This window comes from Fusarium sambucinum, chromosome II (assembly GCF_050947815.1).
Source record: "Fusarium sambucinum isolate potato_lamoka chromosome II, whole genome shotgun sequence".
In the NCBI taxonomy this organism is placed as follows: Eukaryota; Fungi; Ascomycota; class Sordariomycetes; order Hypocreales; family Nectriaceae; genus Fusarium; species Fusarium sambucinum.
This window is the reverse complement of record NC_139293.1, coordinates 8,796,344-8,813,385: the sequence shown is the minus strand read 5'-3', so window position 1 is coordinate 8,813,385 and position 17,042 is coordinate 8,796,344. Positions and strand designations below refer to the sequence as shown.

General features: G+C 46.9%; 6 protein-coding genes across 6 annotated transcripts; 2 read left to right on the top strand and 4 right to left on the bottom strand.

Moving 5' to 3' along the window:
• Positions 1-257: 257 nt before the first annotated feature.
• On the bottom strand, positions 258-2,026 carry FSST1_009834 (CFEM domain-containing protein; the record flags this gene model as incomplete). The annotated part of the gene is made up of 8 exons (XM_083226842.1): positions 258-643; positions 685-752; positions 801-1,186; positions 1,231-1,298; positions 1,354-1,390; positions 1,441-1,622; positions 1,723-1,858; positions 1,910-2,026. 8 exons carry the CDS (start codon positions 2,024-2,026, stop codon positions 258-260), a joined length of 1,380 nt encoding a protein of 459 aa, XP_083085795.1.
• A 1,052-nt stretch (positions 2,027-3,078) lies between these two features.
• On the bottom strand, positions 3,079-4,524 carry FSST1_009833 (uncharacterized protein; the record flags this gene model as incomplete). The annotated part of the gene is made up of 4 exons (XM_083226841.1): positions 3,079-4,110; positions 4,158-4,211; positions 4,258-4,401; positions 4,453-4,524. The coding sequence occupies 4 exons, from the start codon at positions 4,522-4,524 to the stop codon at positions 3,079-3,081; spliced, it is 1,302 nt and encodes a 433-aa protein (XP_083085794.1).
• A 508-nt stretch (positions 4,525-5,032) lies between these two features.
• Positions 5,033-8,369, bottom strand: FSST1_009832 (E1-E2 ATPase-domain-containing protein; the record flags this gene model as incomplete). The annotated part of the gene is made up of 2 exons (XM_083226840.1): positions 5,033-8,189; positions 8,254-8,369. The coding sequence occupies 2 exons, from the start codon at positions 8,367-8,369 to the stop codon at positions 5,033-5,035; spliced, it is 3,273 nt and encodes a 1,090-aa protein (XP_083085793.1).
• A 1,036-nt stretch (positions 8,370-9,405) lies between these two features.
• FSST1_009831 (cytochrome P450) lies at positions 9,406-11,182 on the top strand (the record flags this gene model as incomplete). Its single annotated transcript, XM_083226839.1, has 6 exons — positions 9,406-9,636; positions 9,689-9,808; positions 9,867-9,969; positions 10,028-10,093; positions 10,148-10,717; positions 10,773-11,182. The coding sequence occupies 6 exons, from the start codon at positions 9,406-9,408 to the stop codon at positions 11,180-11,182; spliced, it is 1,500 nt and encodes a 499-aa protein (XP_083085792.1).
• Positions 11,183-12,201: 1,019 nt separating this feature from the next.
• Positions 12,202-14,059, top strand: FSST1_009830 (cytochrome P450; the record flags this gene model as incomplete). The annotated part of the gene is made up of 6 exons (XM_083226837.1): positions 12,202-12,445; positions 12,497-12,583; positions 12,649-13,011; positions 13,068-13,330; positions 13,386-13,813; positions 13,894-14,059. 6 exons carry the CDS (start codon positions 12,202-12,204, stop codon positions 14,057-14,059), a joined length of 1,551 nt encoding a protein of 516 aa, XP_083085791.1.
• An 834-nt stretch (positions 14,060-14,893) lies between these two features.
• Positions 14,894-16,450, bottom strand: FSST1_009829 (Pyoverdine/dityrosine biosynthesis protein-domain-containing protein; the record flags this gene model as incomplete). The annotated part of the gene is made up of 3 exons (XM_083226836.1): positions 14,894-15,250; positions 15,313-15,698; positions 15,778-16,450. The coding sequence occupies 3 exons, from the start codon at positions 16,448-16,450 to the stop codon at positions 14,894-14,896; spliced, it is 1,416 nt and encodes a 471-aa protein (XP_083085790.1).
• Positions 16,451-17,042: the final 592 nt, after the last annotated feature.

The window sequence follows — 17,042 nt, the reverse complement described above, 5'->3', positions numbered from 1 at the left end:
ACTTATGTCCAGTTGATAACCACAACAGGAGTATAGTTCGAAGGTCACATGACCCGCGTATTCATACCGAGACAGCGTTTGGCCTCGGGCTCCCTTGTCGTTGACTTGAACTTTCCAGATTCCTCCATTCCCCAGTCACCCCTGCACACGGAACTTATCACCAAGTGTGACTATAGGTCCTTGCTTACCATAAGGACTGTTTCAAATGGTCGAACCAGGCGTCTTGAGTACTTATAGTTTCCAACAAGCTTTACTGCCTATCTTTTATATCCATCCTCTCCCGACCCTACTGACCCCGAGGTACGTTCATCACAAATGTCACCCTTCTGCTTCCCCGACTTGGTAGTTTCTGTCAAAGTCAAAACTGCCCCCGAATCATTGAGTTCCACATCATCCCCGACCAACGTGGTTCCATCAGTACGCATGGTATTTCCCCCGGCATTTGTGATTTTGATGGTCTTAAGCCCTCTTTGGACAAACACGCCGTCACCACCGCTTGACTTACTTGGAAGCAACTTCAATGATCGTGCTCGAGCTACAATGGTACGGAAGACTGGCTGCATGTGCGGCATGCATGCGACGAGGATGCCCACACCACACTCGATGTTGGACCAGACAATAAATCCTTGAGAGTCGGCTGTATCTATGTAAGAATGTGTGTTTGATTCGTGGGTTAGTACGTACATGTTGAGTTCAATGACCTATTGAAACCGATCAAGTATGGGATACGAATACAACTGGCTACTATAAGGCTATACTGTTGTTAGTGAAGTAACTCATACGATTAGAAAGACACTTACAATATTCCAACACCAAAAATAAGCATCACACCCACTTTCTTTTTTGGCTTGAGACCCAAATGATACAGCTGAGTTAAAGGAAGAACGAACATCCAGACATCCAAAGCGATATTAATAGCGGCGTGCGAGAATATGATCGCGGGGATGTTCAAGGTAGTGCCCTTTGGTGGGAAATCCTTCCATCCCTCCCATAGTAAGTATACGGGTTGTCGTTGAAGTGCGCCGCATATACTGAAGATGATAGTAGTAAGAATATTGAAGCCGATTGTCCACTTTACCAAGGTTCTGAATCTTTGATCGGGAAAGGTACGTAGGAAAAAGAAAAGGATTGACAATTTGACGAGGCACAGACTCAAGACGTATGCATATTGGACAATGAGGAGATACTAAGTTTGTTAGAACTTGTCAGGTTCTCATTCAAGGGACTTACGATGTAGAAGGTCGTTATGTTATTGTCATCGAACAGCCAAACATTATGACCCAAACCTTTAAAGGTCACTTCAGCGAGACTTGTCAGTTTGTTACTTAGTAAAATACTGGATGAATGACCTACTCAAGCCCATCATGATACATTGGAGAACTGTAAAGATCTGATCGAGTTAGCATGGCTTGGCTTCCAAGGCACCGTGTGCGAACTCACTGCTGCTGCGATGATGGTAATGTCATCAGCTCCCCATGATTGGGTTCGCTGCATTTTGACTACAATTCGTGAGACAACCAAAACGACAACGATACCGAGAATAGTGTACACAAGGCTCCTGATCTTCTGGTCGTTGTCAAGTTCGGGTCTGCCACATGTTGCTTGTTCAATCTTGAGAAAGTCTACTCGTGGCAAACAAATGAGCGGTTAGCTCCGGCTTCCGGAATAGAAACGCATGTCGGCGTAAATATCATGGCAGCTTGGATGAAGAGGTCACTTTACCAAATAGATCTCTCATGCTGCATTGGATGAGCGTACACCCAGCAGCTTCATTGCTGATCACTGCATTATGGCATAATATGTTCTTGTTTCCTTCTGAAAATGTCGGCTCATCTACCAATTGAGCAAAGCATTTGAGCTAAGCCCCTTAATAAATTGCCAGAGTTGGGAAGATCAATGAGATACTTACAGCACATTCCGGAGCATCTTCCAGATTTGTAGCAGTTGTCGGCTCCGTCGCTAAAACAAGGTTGAAAGACAACAAAATCGAAAGGATGAATAACTGAAGTGTTGTAGATGCTTTCATCGTGGTCAGGTAACCGTATACTGAGGTCAATGATAGTGGTTCATATCCTTGTCAATCGTAGCAAGATTATCGTGACCTAGAAAAGGATGGAAGAGGAGCTCGCATCATTATGACGGTTTGCCTCTTTAAAGACTGCAGGAACACAAGCCATGGTTCCTGGGGCGTTACGGCACAGAGCGTGCTAGTCATGCATACCTTGTCCATCGGTCGAGACAACCGGCAAGTCGCCTTTCTCTACCAATGATAATTCACTATTCTCAAAAAAGGTTAAACGAAGCCGGCACCAATAGACGATCTAGTTGTTCCTGGCTAGTTTTGGATGTGGTAGCATTCCAGTGTCTCCAGATTCAGTCAATCTAACCTTCGCAAGCCAGCTTGGAATGCTTCTCTTTTATCTTCTTATTTTTTTCCTATTACCTCTATACATGGCATACTTACTAAAGGATAGACTAGGTTGTATTAAGTTTACAAAAACATATATATAGAGTATTTGAGTTCATCATTCTTAAGCATGACAAGCTCATTGTAGGAAAAATAGAGATACTAATTAGCGCAGAAGTACAAATACAGCACTTTTTTTCATTATATGCTTGGGTAGGGTAGCTATACGAGATAATATTTAGTAGAATATTATCATTCTCTGTTATTCAAATGTTTCCGCTGTAACCGGCCGACTAACCGGATCATTCAGATATCAAATTATTGTGCAGGATAGGGCCGTGAAAACAGGTTGGGCATGACTGCATGGTTAATCCAATTTGGAAATTATGACTTGCCTTCTCCTTTCTTAGACTGAGTCCTTGAATTTTCACAACGTCAGTGGTAAGACATGTTCCATGGGCGTTTGCCACGGATTGTTGGAAGAAGGCGTTGAGCAGATAATTCGAATATAAAACAAACAAAAAGTAAAACTAGCATAGAAGTGCCCGTTTCTGTGTTGAACAGTCTCTCCAGTAACTCTGGCCTAACTGATGAGGAGCGAGATAACGAGGCTTACTTCCCACCCATAAGTTTAACCAATATCCAACCATTCCCTCCTAACAAAAATATCCTCAGGCTTTAGCCTCAGAAACATCGACTTTATGCATTTCTTGAGAGAACTTGCACGTAGTCTTGTTGCATGAACAATTGTGACCGTATAGGCAAGCAACATCACGACACTGTAAGCCAGCATTACACACTCCCATCCGGATCTCCCGCCGAAAAACCAACTTTTCGTCCTCTGACAGTGGACCATGGGAATACTTACAGGAAGTTTTTGAGCACGACCCAAGCAGGTGGTGTAACCGACAATATCGCATGCCGACCTTGCCAACCTTGTGTTTCCAGCTGTCAAAAGCTTGTTGATTGGCTGTTCGAAGAGGGTCATCGATTCTATGTCCGGCAGAGTTCAACCGTACTGTTTTGGCTACTTTGGAGTTTTGAGAGCCTGAATCCCCCTTTGACCCTACTGTGGACGCCCAGGTCGAAGACGTCGAAACGGATGCCAGTTGCTGTGGCGTTACTGCAATGTTCTGCGCCGGCGCGACTTGGAAAACATCTTCCATCTTGAAACATTTGAACGGCAGATCACGGAATTCCCACCCAACGCTAAAACCATGAAGAAGAGTAACTCGATCAACCACGGAATCGTCATGGACATAGTCCTCTAACAGTCGCACATAAGAATTGTCATGACAAGCCCCAAAGATGATATGACGGCAAGTAGGATTTCGGACAAATTGCTTCAAAGAACCTGCCCTTGCGTGAGCCAAGCTAGTTACAAAGATGTGAAAGGAGATGTGGCGCTTACCTTGAATCTTCTTATCTGCCCGATCCTTACCACTTCCAACTAGAACAAAATCGGTATTCTCGGATGCCTGCGTGAAGTCCTTTGCGAACTCCACGAGATCGCGGGGCGCCTTAATAATGCCAGATGCAACGAGAAACTGGGACAAGCTATGCTCATTGGCATACGCCTTGATGAAAATGGGGTAATTGGCCTCTTCAGGCTTGTTTGTTTGAAGAAAGCTGCGAACTCCATCGCGTAAATCAAGTGACGCCTTTTTACCACCGTCACCGGTAGCGTAGTACTTGTCTTTGAACTTAAACCAGTCAACAAATAGTGATGTCAAAGATCTAGATTGCATACAATATATGAATCGGCATCAGCGTCGATTAAAACTAGAACAAATGAACTGTGCTCCTATAACTGGTCAGGTCAAGCGAAATATGTCAAGACTGAATCGTACCATGGATTGTTGTAACACCTCATATTTGGCGCGAGACTTTTCTGCGTCCTGTTGGGAAGAACGCCTCGCAGTCTTCTCAGCCTCAAGATCGCGGACCACGTCATCATACCGGCCAACCAAGTCTTGAAGTTGAGTACTCAGGCGCTATAACGCATAAGTATTGTGTCAAGTCATTTTGGGATAAGAAGAATTCACCTGCAACCGGGCCAACTGCCCCTCTTCTGCAACTTGAAACGCTGCGAAGTCTTCCGCAAGTTTCCCACTCATTGTTGTTGGCCGCCTACGAAATATTTTTGAACTGCAGGCAGCCTCGCGAATTGAATCAGAATCAGATCATCCTTCGCACGTGATCAACGGCGGAAAATTTGAAAATCCTTATTATGCAGACAATAATAAGCCATCTAACTCTATATGTTGTTATCGCATCGCTGCCTGCTAGATATATTGGGTAAGTTAATCAATTATTTCCTATTAGTTGTTTAAGAATAACAAGACCTAGTAGAAATATTCAGGAGCTACAGCAGCTATAATATTACTTCATCGATAAGTTATCAGCTGGGATCCAAAGGACTAGTTATAGACACTTCACGCTGTCTGTTTTCCCTAGCGCCACCACTCAATCCGCCAATTTGTGTTACTGATTTTAAGTTAGATCCTTTGGGGATTAACAATTAACATCGTGTATCTAATCTAGCTTTATATACTCTAACATAGAAGATTATTCTGCTAGATCACTCAAGGAAAAAGGTTGTCGTCCAAGACAGTGCTTACATGTTCATCCTTCCATGTTCTGCAACGGCACATACCCACCTTCTTCCACCTTGCCTCTACGTCCCATCATCTCCCTCACCCATCCAACAACACCCCGTCCCAACATCCATCTCTCCGCCGTGGTCTCCTTACCATCTTTCTTCGCCATCTCATCCATCCAAACAGGCCTTGTCCATGAATTAAGCATCAGACTACTAACCACCACCGTCACACTACTAAACGCCATCGCAAGACTGGCCATGATGGGGTGGACGCTAAGACCAAGAGGAAGGAAAAAGCCCATCGCGATCGGGAGACCAACAGCGTTATACATGCATGCCCATCCGAGGTTGAGCTTGATTCGACGGAAGATGGTGTGTGTCAGGGCCAAAGCGGCGGGGATGATCATGAGCTCTGTTGGCCTCATAAGTACGACATCTGCTGCCTCCATCGCTACATCTGTGCCACTTGCCATAGCAATGCCCACGTCAGCTGTAGCAAGGGCTGGGGAGTCATTGATGCCGTCGCCAACCATACCGACAACTTCACCAGATTGCTGGATCTCCTGTACGATAGCTTGTTTTTGATCGGGACTAACGCCAGCGAAAACATTTTCGGCATCAATACCAACAACGGAGGCGACGGCGAGTGCAGTAGACCGTTGATCGCCTGTCACGATAGAGGTTTTAATGCCCATACGGTGCAGAACGGCAATAGTGGCTGCAGCATCCTCCTTGATCTTGTCAGAAAGACAGACATAGCCTGTGTAGAGACCATCGATGGCAACGAAGATGTTGGTGGTTCCAGCGCTGTTGGCAGTGCTCTTGGCTTGAGATTTGCCTGTCCCGGCCGACAAGTTGAGCTTTTCTGCAGCCTCAACAGCGTCCTCGGGGACATCGATACCGTTGTCTTGCAAGAAGACGAGGTTACCGACCTGGACCATGTATCGGGTGCGGTTTGTGGAAGCTGGCTCGACAGTGACAGTGACACCCTTGCCAACAACGGCTTTGAAGTCTCCGACGCTGCCATCAATAGTTCCCTCGGGACCCATACCCAGCTCGGTCTTTGCAGCGCCGAGGATAGCCTTGCCGACGGGGTGTTCGCTACCCATCTCTGCTAGACCTACGATGGACCACCACAGTCGCTTAGTGGCATCACTTCCGGCCCATCGTGGAACAAGATCTGTGCTGGCGACACTCATTTTTCCGTAGGTGATTGTGCCAGTTTTGTCAAGGACAATTTGGGTGACCTTGGTAATACGTTCCAAAGCAGCACCTCCTTTGATCAGAATTCCGTTCTCGGCTCCAACTCCCGTACCGACCATGACAGCTGTAGGTGTAGCGAGCCCAAGAGCACAGGGACAAGCAAAGACGATGACAGAAATACACAACTTGACACATACCACAATCTTGCCGCCGCTGTTATCTTCAAGAAAGATCTCAGGAGGATGGGATAAAGCGTGACATAGGACCATCCATACAAGGAAGGTACTCATTCCAAGGATAAGAATCATGGGAACGAAGTAGCCGGCTAGCTTATCAGCAAGCTCTTGAATTGGGGCGCGAGCTGTTTGCGCATCTTGGACTAGCTTGACGATCTGGCTTAGTTGGGTAGCATGGCCAGCCCGAGTAACGCGTAGATCAACGCGTCCGTCACCGTTGACAGTGCCGGCAATCATGTTATCACCTATAAGCTTATGTACAGGCATAGCTTCACCTGTAACCATGCTTTCGTCAACGAATGTGGTACCGCGGACAAGTATACCATCGGCAGGAATCTTGTCGCCAGGCCGGATGACCACAATGTCGTCAACCTCGAGCAGCTCTGTCGGGATAACCTTTTCCTCCCAAGCAGAGCCTCCAGCTGTAGGAGTCCGAGGTGTCCTGGGCGTTGAAGGCTCTTCAGATGACTTTGCCCAGCTCTCAGCCGCCTTTTCCACGGCGATGGGATCAGCATAAATGGTAGCCGTTGACGGGGCTAGTGACATAAGGCGAGATAATGCCTTGGAGGTCTGTCCCTTCGCGCGGTTCTCCAGCCAGCGAGATAATGTGATGAATGTGATCAGCATAGTGCTTGTGTCAAAGATTGTTGAAGGTTTCGAATGAGGCTCAAGAAGGACTGAGATCAACATGGAGAAAACGCTAAAGAGGAAAGCACATGTCGTGCCAAGAACGACGAGGACATCCATTGTCGGCGATCCATGCTTGAGAGATTTGTACCCAGAGATATAGAACCTCTTGCCGATGCCGAATTGGACGGGTAATGTGATAATGAGACACACGCAGTCACCGAGGAAAAGACCAGGAATAAGTTCCAATCTTCCAATGTCAATCGCTGGGAAAGCCATAGGAATGATCATTCCAATGAGGAGGACGGGAATAGCAAATGAGAGTGAGATCTTGAATGCCCTCCTCCATTCGGTAATTTCGCGTGTTTTGGCCAGTGACTCCAGCTGCGCGTTGTTATCTTCGCCACTTGCAACAAGAGCGTTCAAACCCTGCGCTTCTATAGCCTCGACAACACCACGAAGCCCTATAGTCCTGGGTTGGTGAACGACTGTTAGACGGTCCGTACTTAAGCTGAGAGATACGGATCGAATGCCTGGAACAGCGATGAGGCCTTCTTCCAATGACTGAGCAGTAGTCGCATCTTTACAGCCGAAGATTTTGAATTGAGCCGTTGCGGTGTCTTCGCCTTGGAAACTCAAGTCGCGCTGTGTGGATAGAATGGTAGCATCAAATCCGCGATCCTCAACAATCTCGGCTATTTGCTCGGCAGAAATCTTTGTCTCATCGTGCGTGATAACGGCCCGCTCCGCCAAAAGGCTAATATTAAATTTGAGAACGCCGGCCACGCCAGTAAAACCTCCTTCAATAGCGGATGTGCAGGCACCACAGGTCATTCCCTCCACCGCTAGAGTTGTCGTCGCAGTGGTTGTCGCAGGCTCGGATTGACTCGCAGCGCTCTCGTCAGAGAAGTTGGTGTTGGGATTGGGAATGTCTGTTGATAGAACTTCGGCGTCAAACCCACGGTCCTCAATTATCTCCTGTATCTTCTCGGCGGGCATAATTCGTGGGTCATGCGTGACGACAGCGCGCTCCATTACAAGACTGACGGAGACTGTTCCGATACCATCGACGCCTTTGAAGCCGGATTCGACGGCTGATGTGCAAGAACCGCATCTAGACATCATAATATTAGCTATCAAGAACGGAATAAATGAAGGGATAAAAGGCGCTGACTCACGTCATACCGCCGACCTGCAGCGTGGTTGTTGCCATATGCGCGCTCGTGGAAAGTCTGCTGGTACTGGCATTTCTGTCATGGCCATCTTCCGGCAGGCGCATATACGGTTGGCCCATTGCAGCGACTGCGACTGCGAGCAGTTCGCTTTGGATCTTGGTGCTGGATATTTGAGTTCGATTGATGATGATTAGTCGTCAAAGAGGCAGTGAAATGTCCAGGAATCCTTCTCGCCAGGACGTAGTGGATGGCTCAAATGCTGTAGGCCACTACCAGTTTAGACGCTAAAGTGATCTTCAAACTAATTAAATCACGGCATTTAGTCTTAGTATGGTGTGTTGGCAATTGCCGAAAGTCGGGCTAAAAGAAGACCAGCTTCTTCAGGCGCGAAAATGAGGAATGGAAGGATGCGGTTGTGAAAAGGTAAGACAGAAAACAAAAGAGATGGAAAAGAAAGGGAAAACAGAAAGACCCATGTTGGGACCTAAGCGGGAGGGACAAAGGCCTGCAAGTAAATTGTCACTGCACAGTTTCCCATGCGGCATGGTTGGACAATATTGCTGATTCTGAGTGATAAAACAAAAGGTCACACACAAGCTGTCTGACAATGGACAATCATGGCGGGTGTAGCTAGACCCTGAGAGGCCACTGAGGTACCTTGTCTGTTCCCCTGTCTCTGTATCCACATCTCACCTCGGACCCTTGTGACGTTAGTACTAAGTGAGTTAGGTAGGTAGATAACGGCACCTGGCCTGAAGCGGCAACTCCCCGTTGACCCATGTTGCTTACTCTTGGTGGCTTTGTTCCCGTCCTACCCGGCATGAACACATACCACCAATAACGACAACGAACTCTGCCTTACATGTGCCGTAGTGAGTGAGATGGGATATTCCTCCTTCTGGTCATACCCCGGAGCAAGTAAGACACGGCTGAGCATGCCCACTAATTCCCTTTGTGAAGCATTAAGGCTTATTACATTAAATAATGTCCCAATTGGATGACTGATATTTGTGATGCTTCGTACGGTTGTTCAACGTTGTACGATATTGGTACTCACTGCATGTTTGTCAAAGGTAAGTCAATATAAATATCCCTTACACGAGGGTTTCTCATCTTGTGTCAACTTGCTAAGACAGTTTCACGACATTCTAGACAATGGATTTCAGCAAGAATATCACCTCACTAGGTGTGGGCGAGTATACTCCTGAAGGCGCTGGACTTGTCGCTGCCGGTGCCGTCATTTTCGTTCTATCATGTCTAGTACTACTTTCGCCAAGAGACAAGATCCCGGTCATCAACAAATATTCTTGGGATTTTATGTCGATCAAGGCTCAAATTGCCTTTGTCACTAATGCGGATGGCCTCATTAAAGAAGGCTTTGCCAAGGTGCGACAACGCCACGTCTTGTTTAGAGAAAGAGATGCTAACCACAAAATAGTTCAAAAACCCTTTTCGCATGATCACATTGGTGGGAGACAGATTAATTCTTCCTGCCGACCATTTCGACTGGATTAGACGCCATGGTCCCCAACTTGATCATCAACCGTTAGTGCGCAAGGTAAGAGAAATTGGTTTTCAGGTTATTCCATGAACCATTGACTGATGGCAATGTCTAGGACTTCTTTGCAGGTTATGCTGGATTCAATGGCACGGCAGCTATTTCCGACCCCAACAAGCTTTTGGCCAACGTCATCAAGAAGAAGCTCGTCCAGAATCCTCGTAAGTCCAGTCATACTCATCGCCCTTGCTGCATTCGCACTAACTCGAGGCTTTCTAGATGTTAGCAAGCTCCACAACAATGTGCAGGAAGATATCTTGGCAGTTTGGCCTGAAGAGCGTGATGGTAAGTATTGAGCATGTAGCTTCTGCACTGTGAACATCAACTGATTGCCAATAGTTTGGAAGGCAGTCGACTGGGCTAAGGATGGTCTCAGCCTCATCAGCCGAATGTCCGCGTCCGTCTTTGTTGGCGAAGAGCTATCACGCGACGAGACATGGCAACAAGTCAGTACTAACTACGGAATGACCGTGTTCCTCGCGGCTCGTTCGCTACGAATGTTTCCGCGATTCATGAGACCTCTTGTACAATGGTTCCTCCCAGCCTGCAGAAACTGCAGAGCAGAAGTCAAGCGCGCGCGAGATGTTTTAGAAAAGAACATCGCCAAGAGAGTTGCTAATGGTGAAGAGCATGACGATTCTATAACCTGGTTCCATGATATCGCGGCTGGTAAGAGTTATGATCCTGTTGCCGCTCAGCTTGGAATGTCTATGGCTGCTGTGGTGACTACTTCGGAGTTGTTGAAACAGACCATCATTGAGATTTGCGCTCACGATTTGATTGCTCCCCTCCGAGAGGAGATTGAAGCTGTGGTTCATGAGCATGGATGGTCTCCTGCTGCGTTGACGAATATGCGTTTGCTCGACAGTGTTATCAAGGAGACACAAAGAATGAACTCTGCTGTCATTGGTAAGTCGAAACCACGCTCTCCAGCATTACATATCAGGGTGCTAACATATTACAGTCAATCTCGACCGTCAGGTCCTATCACCAGTCACTCTACCCAACGGCCAGTACCTCCCCAAAGGCACAGCTCTCTCAATCTACATGTCCCGTCTCCGCAGCCCTGAGGTATATGATAACCCAGACAGCTTTGATGCATACCGATATTTGAAGCTTCGTGGGCAAGGTGGAAAGTGGACATACGCTAGTTCTGCTACTTCTACGAGTGAAGATCATTTCGTATTTGGTATTGGTAAACCCATTTGCCCAGGTCGGTTCTTTGCTGTTGCAGAGGTGAAGACGGCGATTGCTACCATCTTGCTCGACTATGATGTGCGATTAGCTGAGGGATACACACCCAAGCTGATGCCGTTTGGCTTTGAGTTGTTTGCCGATCCGGGAGTAAAACTGGAGGTCAAGCGAAGATCTTAGATTTATTAGTCAAGTCATAAATACTACACAAGATCTACACAATGTAATTTTCTGATCAAAAAGCTACCACTGTTCTTGATGCACTCGTACATTCTTTTCGTGAATATCATTTTCTTTCTGAGAGTTTATTGTTTTGAATCATCTCGTTTCTTCTTGAAATGATGGAAAGCCTTAGTCGTACAAATTAACACACGACGTCTTGTAGATTGTTACGCCATGTTCAACAGCTCATAATTCTTGGCAAGATCCAAAAGTAAACTAAAAAGTCTTTATCATTCAAGTAGACCCGAAATTGATACAAGAGTAACTAATAATCCAATAGAAAGAAAAGACCTGCAGGCACCGATACTTTCTTACAGATCTTGTCCTACTCAACAGGGTATGTCAAAAGGGCAGTAAGCCAATAAAGATGCATTGTCGACTGAGTCATGCACCCATCGCATAGAGTACGAGTATTCAACCTAAATTGTGAAAATGGTGTTTGAGATTCCCACATGAAACCAGCGTTTGATACCAGCTTCCATCTGTCACAAGACATGCTTTCCTTATCAATGATCATTTGTCATTGCCCTTTGAGAAGAAAAACTTAAATGATGAGGGATAAAGACTCAGTGTCTTACAGGTCCTCACTCTATGCTAATTTAAGCAATCCTACGTATTACAGTGTCACTAGGACCGTCTCTTTGTCTTTCTTTTTATTCTTTTTTTAGCGCACGAGTAAGCAGAGTGTGGACAAGCCGGCGGTGTCCAAAAATGGTCAAACACCGCTATAGCGTAGTCCGAGAATTGCACGAACACAAACGTAGTTAGAGGCAGTGCTTAGTCCCACTTTCGGGACTTTGCCGCATATTGAAAGCTATGGGTAGCGCTTAGTAGATTCTCTAGGTCATCTCAGTAGAGACACAATCGATATATAGACTCCGTTAACATTACCGTTGTGTTATGTCCCATTTGTGCTGTGACTTCTCGTGCTTGGTTCCATTGTCTCAAGATCATCATCGGGGCATGTTTTCCTAAAAATGGATGACTTTAATATTATCGCTCTCAAGCGGTTTGTGAGTCCGTCGGCGCTGCTTAGTCTCGCTGGTCTCTGGCTCGGTTACCGTGTCGCTCTAGCGCTATACAACATCTCTCCTCTCCACCCACTCTCCAAGTTCCCTGGTCCAAAGATTGCCGCTGCCTCATACGTCTATGAGGCTTACTATGATTGGATCCTCCAAGGCCGGTATGGCAGGAGGATAGAAAAGATGCATGAGAAATATGGTAAGTACAGGGCCAACGCCAGACAAAGCTGTGATATGCTAACAACCATAGGCCCAATCGTTCGCGTCAGCCCTGATGAACTTCACTGCAGTGACCCCTACTTTGCAGATGAGATCTACACTGGAAAGCCAGGCCGAAGTAAGTCTCCTAATTGCAGCTTTCTGGTCTCGAGGGGGGCACCTCTGCTCACATGTCTCTTCTAGTCCGCGACAAATGGCAGCATCACCTCAAGATTGCAGGTGCTGGCCCAGCCTCACAAGCGACCGGCACAGCTGGACCCCACGAGCTCCACCGCAAGCGCAGGGCTGCCCATGCTCGTTTCTTCTCACGTGGACAGGTCCTCAAGCTCGAAGAGGAAGTATTCAAGTTCGCTGAGCTCTTCATCCAGAAAATGCTACGCTGGACAGGAAAAGAGGCCTTTGAAGTTAAGGGTGCATTCAACTGCTACACTGCCGACGTTTTCTCCCAATACGCATTCGGAGAGCCCATGGGCTTTATCGCGCAGGAGGGCTGGGAACCTAACTTTGGAACTTGGACTTCATCCTTCTTGAAAACTACTTACATGAGTACACAGCCCTTGCTACTCTTTTCCTTTACAGTCATGCTAACAGACTATGAACAGTGCGCCATAATGCGCTGGCTAGACGTCTAGCTGATGTCCTCCCCATATTCGCTGACTACATGGGCGAGGATGTCAAGAGGATTATGCACCAGATGAATCACGTCATTCCAGCATACATCAAGACTGCGCTGGCAAACCCTGATGGGGGCCGTGTCTTTAACGAGATTCTCAACTCCAACGTTTTGCCTGAAGAGGAGAAGAGCATGTTTCGTCTCTCGGGCGAGGGATTTGTCTTTCTACTCGCTGGAACAGAAACCACTGCGGTCAGTTCGCTCATGACAATGAACAGGTTGAATGTTCCTAACTAACTCAACAAAGGCTATCCTTACTGTTATGACATTTCATATGCTTCACCAGCCCAAGATCTACGCTCGTCTGATGAAAGACCTCGAAGGTATTGATCCTAAAAATCTCAAATGGGCGCAGCTTGAGCAGAGACCCTACCTCTGGGCTCTTGTCCAAGAGTCTTTGAGACACCAGCCTGGCGCGGCAGGTCGATCAGCTCGTATTGCACGCGAGGAGGAGCTCTTCTATAAGAGTCAAGATGACAAGACGCAATATGTGATCCCGCGAGGCACGCCTGTGAGCATGACAGCCATGATTAACCACTGGGATACACGCCTGTTTCCTAACCCTGACGCGTTCGATCCTGAGAGATGGCTTCTGCCCGACGGCAAGCCTGATTATGCGCTGCAGAAATTCCTCATCTCATTTTCAAAGGGATCTAGAGTCTGCGTCGGCGAGAGGTTAGTTTGATTTATTATTTCCTATTGTCCATTATAGGACATGTCTACGTCAGAGCTCTCATGCTAACAAGTATCTTCAGTCTTGCGCTGTGTGAGGTCTATATCATGGCCGCTCTGATGGCTTTCAGAATTATTCCTAAAGCCGAGCTTTTTGAGACTACGATTGAGGACCTTACGTATGACCATGACTTGGTTGTGTTGCAGACCAAGAAGGGGCATATTTCGACTCGCATCAAGATCTCATGATGAACAACAGAGTGTTAAGAGGTAGATTTGTTTTGTCCTGGCTAAGAGAGTGTTGCAGCAGTTGCCACGATTCTCGGTAGTTAGTGGAAGAGAACTTGGAATTGTAAAAAAGAACGAGAATACGCTAGCGCTAGAGAATTAAAGAAACACGATAGATTCAACTTATTAGTACAAGGAAAATAGTGAATTTTGGTAATGTAGGGTTTATTGACGTTAGACCTCAAGCTATCAAGGCATGGTCATATTCAGTATATCTTCTCAAAACTGAAATGATGGTAAAAACGCCATTTTTCTCCATATCACCAGTGATTTGCTAAAGGTTGACTCAAACGAACATGCATGAAAGCTTCAAGTGTATGGCTGATGAGGGTTTCGTATCTTTATTGACTGACTTGGTTCCTGGTTGGTTTTGTACAAACGTCCGTGGAACGTGCTGCAGAAGACATCTCACAAGATTTGCAGTTTAGCTACAGACGGCTACGTTTCTGTACCACGAACTGCCAGGCTGTGTAGACTTAGTTCCAGCCTCTTAAACTTCTGAGTATTTTTAGTCACTATCTCCTGCTTGTTGCCTATATGAATGACAAGGAAATTCTAGAAAGTGCTTAAGTACTGCAGTTGAGATGTGACATAAGATACATCGGTGCGTCTCATACTTAACACTTTCAAGTCAGTTAATATCTTGTTTCATTCTTTGTAAGTTCCCAAAAGTCTATAAAATTGTCCTGCATTATGTAGTTCGTAAAAGATGGTATCCCCCACATCAAGCTGTAGTAGCCATCAAAGCCTTAACGTCCGCCACAACTCGACCTGCCCAACCGCCTGATGGGCTTGTTATGCGCGTATCCTTTGTCTGTGGGCCTGTGGTTCCTGCTTGACAACTATACGAGGCTTCGCGCTCTCCGTCAAGTACGGTCTCTGACGGGCGACCTCTCTGAAGTAACTAGGCCTTCCATCCTCCTCGACCAGTTCCAACAACCGATCTGCTTTGAAGTCAACCGCAAGACCGCTGAGCCACTCTCCGTCTTCCATCAACGCAACGCTACAATGCCATGGCGTGGTAAAGCCGCTCTTAGTGTTGAGCAGGCTGATTGAGATCTTATGCTCTCCTGTAGACTGATGGATACTTAGACGCAAATGTTCCGGGAAGCGCGCTTTAACGGCTCCTGCAAAGGACTGATCAAAGAGATCCTGTTAGCTACATGGTCCTGACGAGGCATCGGAATGACTAGAGAAGTGGGGAAGAGACTTACATATCCTCTGATCAAGAGCTGCTTGGCGAGATACTTGACGTCCTTCCTGTATTTGGCAGAACTCTTGGCCGGACCATAGATGTGCTGCAAGTCTGACTTGAGGAAGCGGCAGTACCCCTTATAAGTCCCGAGAGTATCCATATTAGTGGCGATCTCGTGGTCGATATCGAGATCACCGTCCCGGCCGTACTTGTTGAATAGGGTTCGACGGAAGTTGGTTGCGTTGGCAACGTACGTGAGCTCATTAAGGTCATTGGGGAGGTTCTTTACAGCGACCAAGTCTTGAAGACGGGAGAACGCGAGATTAGAAAAGCCCTTGCTCTGGGCCATGGCTCGTAGTGCTGAACCGTAGCGCCAGGTCTCAAGGTCAGAGATGCCCAGTAAGTCTAAATAAAAAAACGTGTCAGTGATATGTCCATACATCGTCCACTTTACTTGGAGTGCGGGATGCAGAGGATGACGAACCATTGTAAACGAGGCCATCTGAGATGATTGTCAACTGGGCACCCGGCTCGTAGAAACCAGCAATAGTGGTACACATGGTGTTCAGTCTAGCGAGCGATACTTCTTCGGCTTTGTCGGGGAGGTTACCCAGCACTTTTTCGATCTTGTTGGCCGACTTGAACGGGAATGCTGGCAGACACATAACCACCTTTTGCCGTGTTGTGACGAAGCGTGAGATGACGGCAAGGAATTTGGGTTTGCCTTTGTTGTGGAGCTCGGCGGTGCTGTCGAACTTGTTGAGAGAGTATTCCAGAATGACATCTAAGATCCTCTCCGATATCTCAGAGACTTTGGACTCGGTGGGGTCTTCAGCCTTCTCATCTGTGGTAGGAGGGCCTGTCATCTCGGTGCCGAGACTAGAGCTGGAAGATCTCGTTGACATTGTGTCGTCGAACGAGACCTCTGATGGGGCTGTGGTGATCTCTGGTGTCTTCAACTTCGAGACGTCGGATCTAGAGATATCGGCATGGTCTGATGAAACACCTGCAATATTGGTAGAGGGTTCAGGGTCAACAATGGTGACATTGTAGGGCATTGTGTTGGTTTCTTCCGTAGTAATCATAGTCTGGGATGCTTTGAGTTCTTTCATATTGTCCTGTGCAGTTTCCAGTTCATCCACAATCTGATGAGGCATTGTCGAATTTTGCCTGCTATGGGACTCAGTTGAGGGATCAGTAGTGATGGATACTGTTGATGTCCTGATTTAAGATGTGGGAGGGATTCTGATGCTCAATATTGACGGACGCAGAGACTAGTGTGAATCACTGGGTCGTACTTGTACTAGGTGGGAAAAGCACTGATACAAAAACAAATGATATGTGATTCCGTAATACAAAGTAAGATTCACGGGACCATGTAACAGTGATTATGTGTTGTGAAGTACCTGAATGAAACACCTCCGGCCGGAAACTGTCCCAATTTTTTGAGGCTGTGAGAGCTTGGGGCTGAGACTTTGGCAAGGATGACATTCAGCTGACGGGTCCGGTACCTTCCCATAGGATCATTACCCAGTTGGGTAAGGGTCTCAGCTGACGTGTGCACTAGGAGTATTTCCTTTTGGAGGTGAACTGGATCTGGGCATTTCACTTACACCGAGCATGCAGTCAACATCGTCGGTTATGAACTTGTACACGTATCCGAGAGCACTGATCTGCTCTTATCCATTCTTACGAAACATGTGGTCCGTCGTCAATGTTTACGCACTTGCAATTTGGTAGCACAAGGTC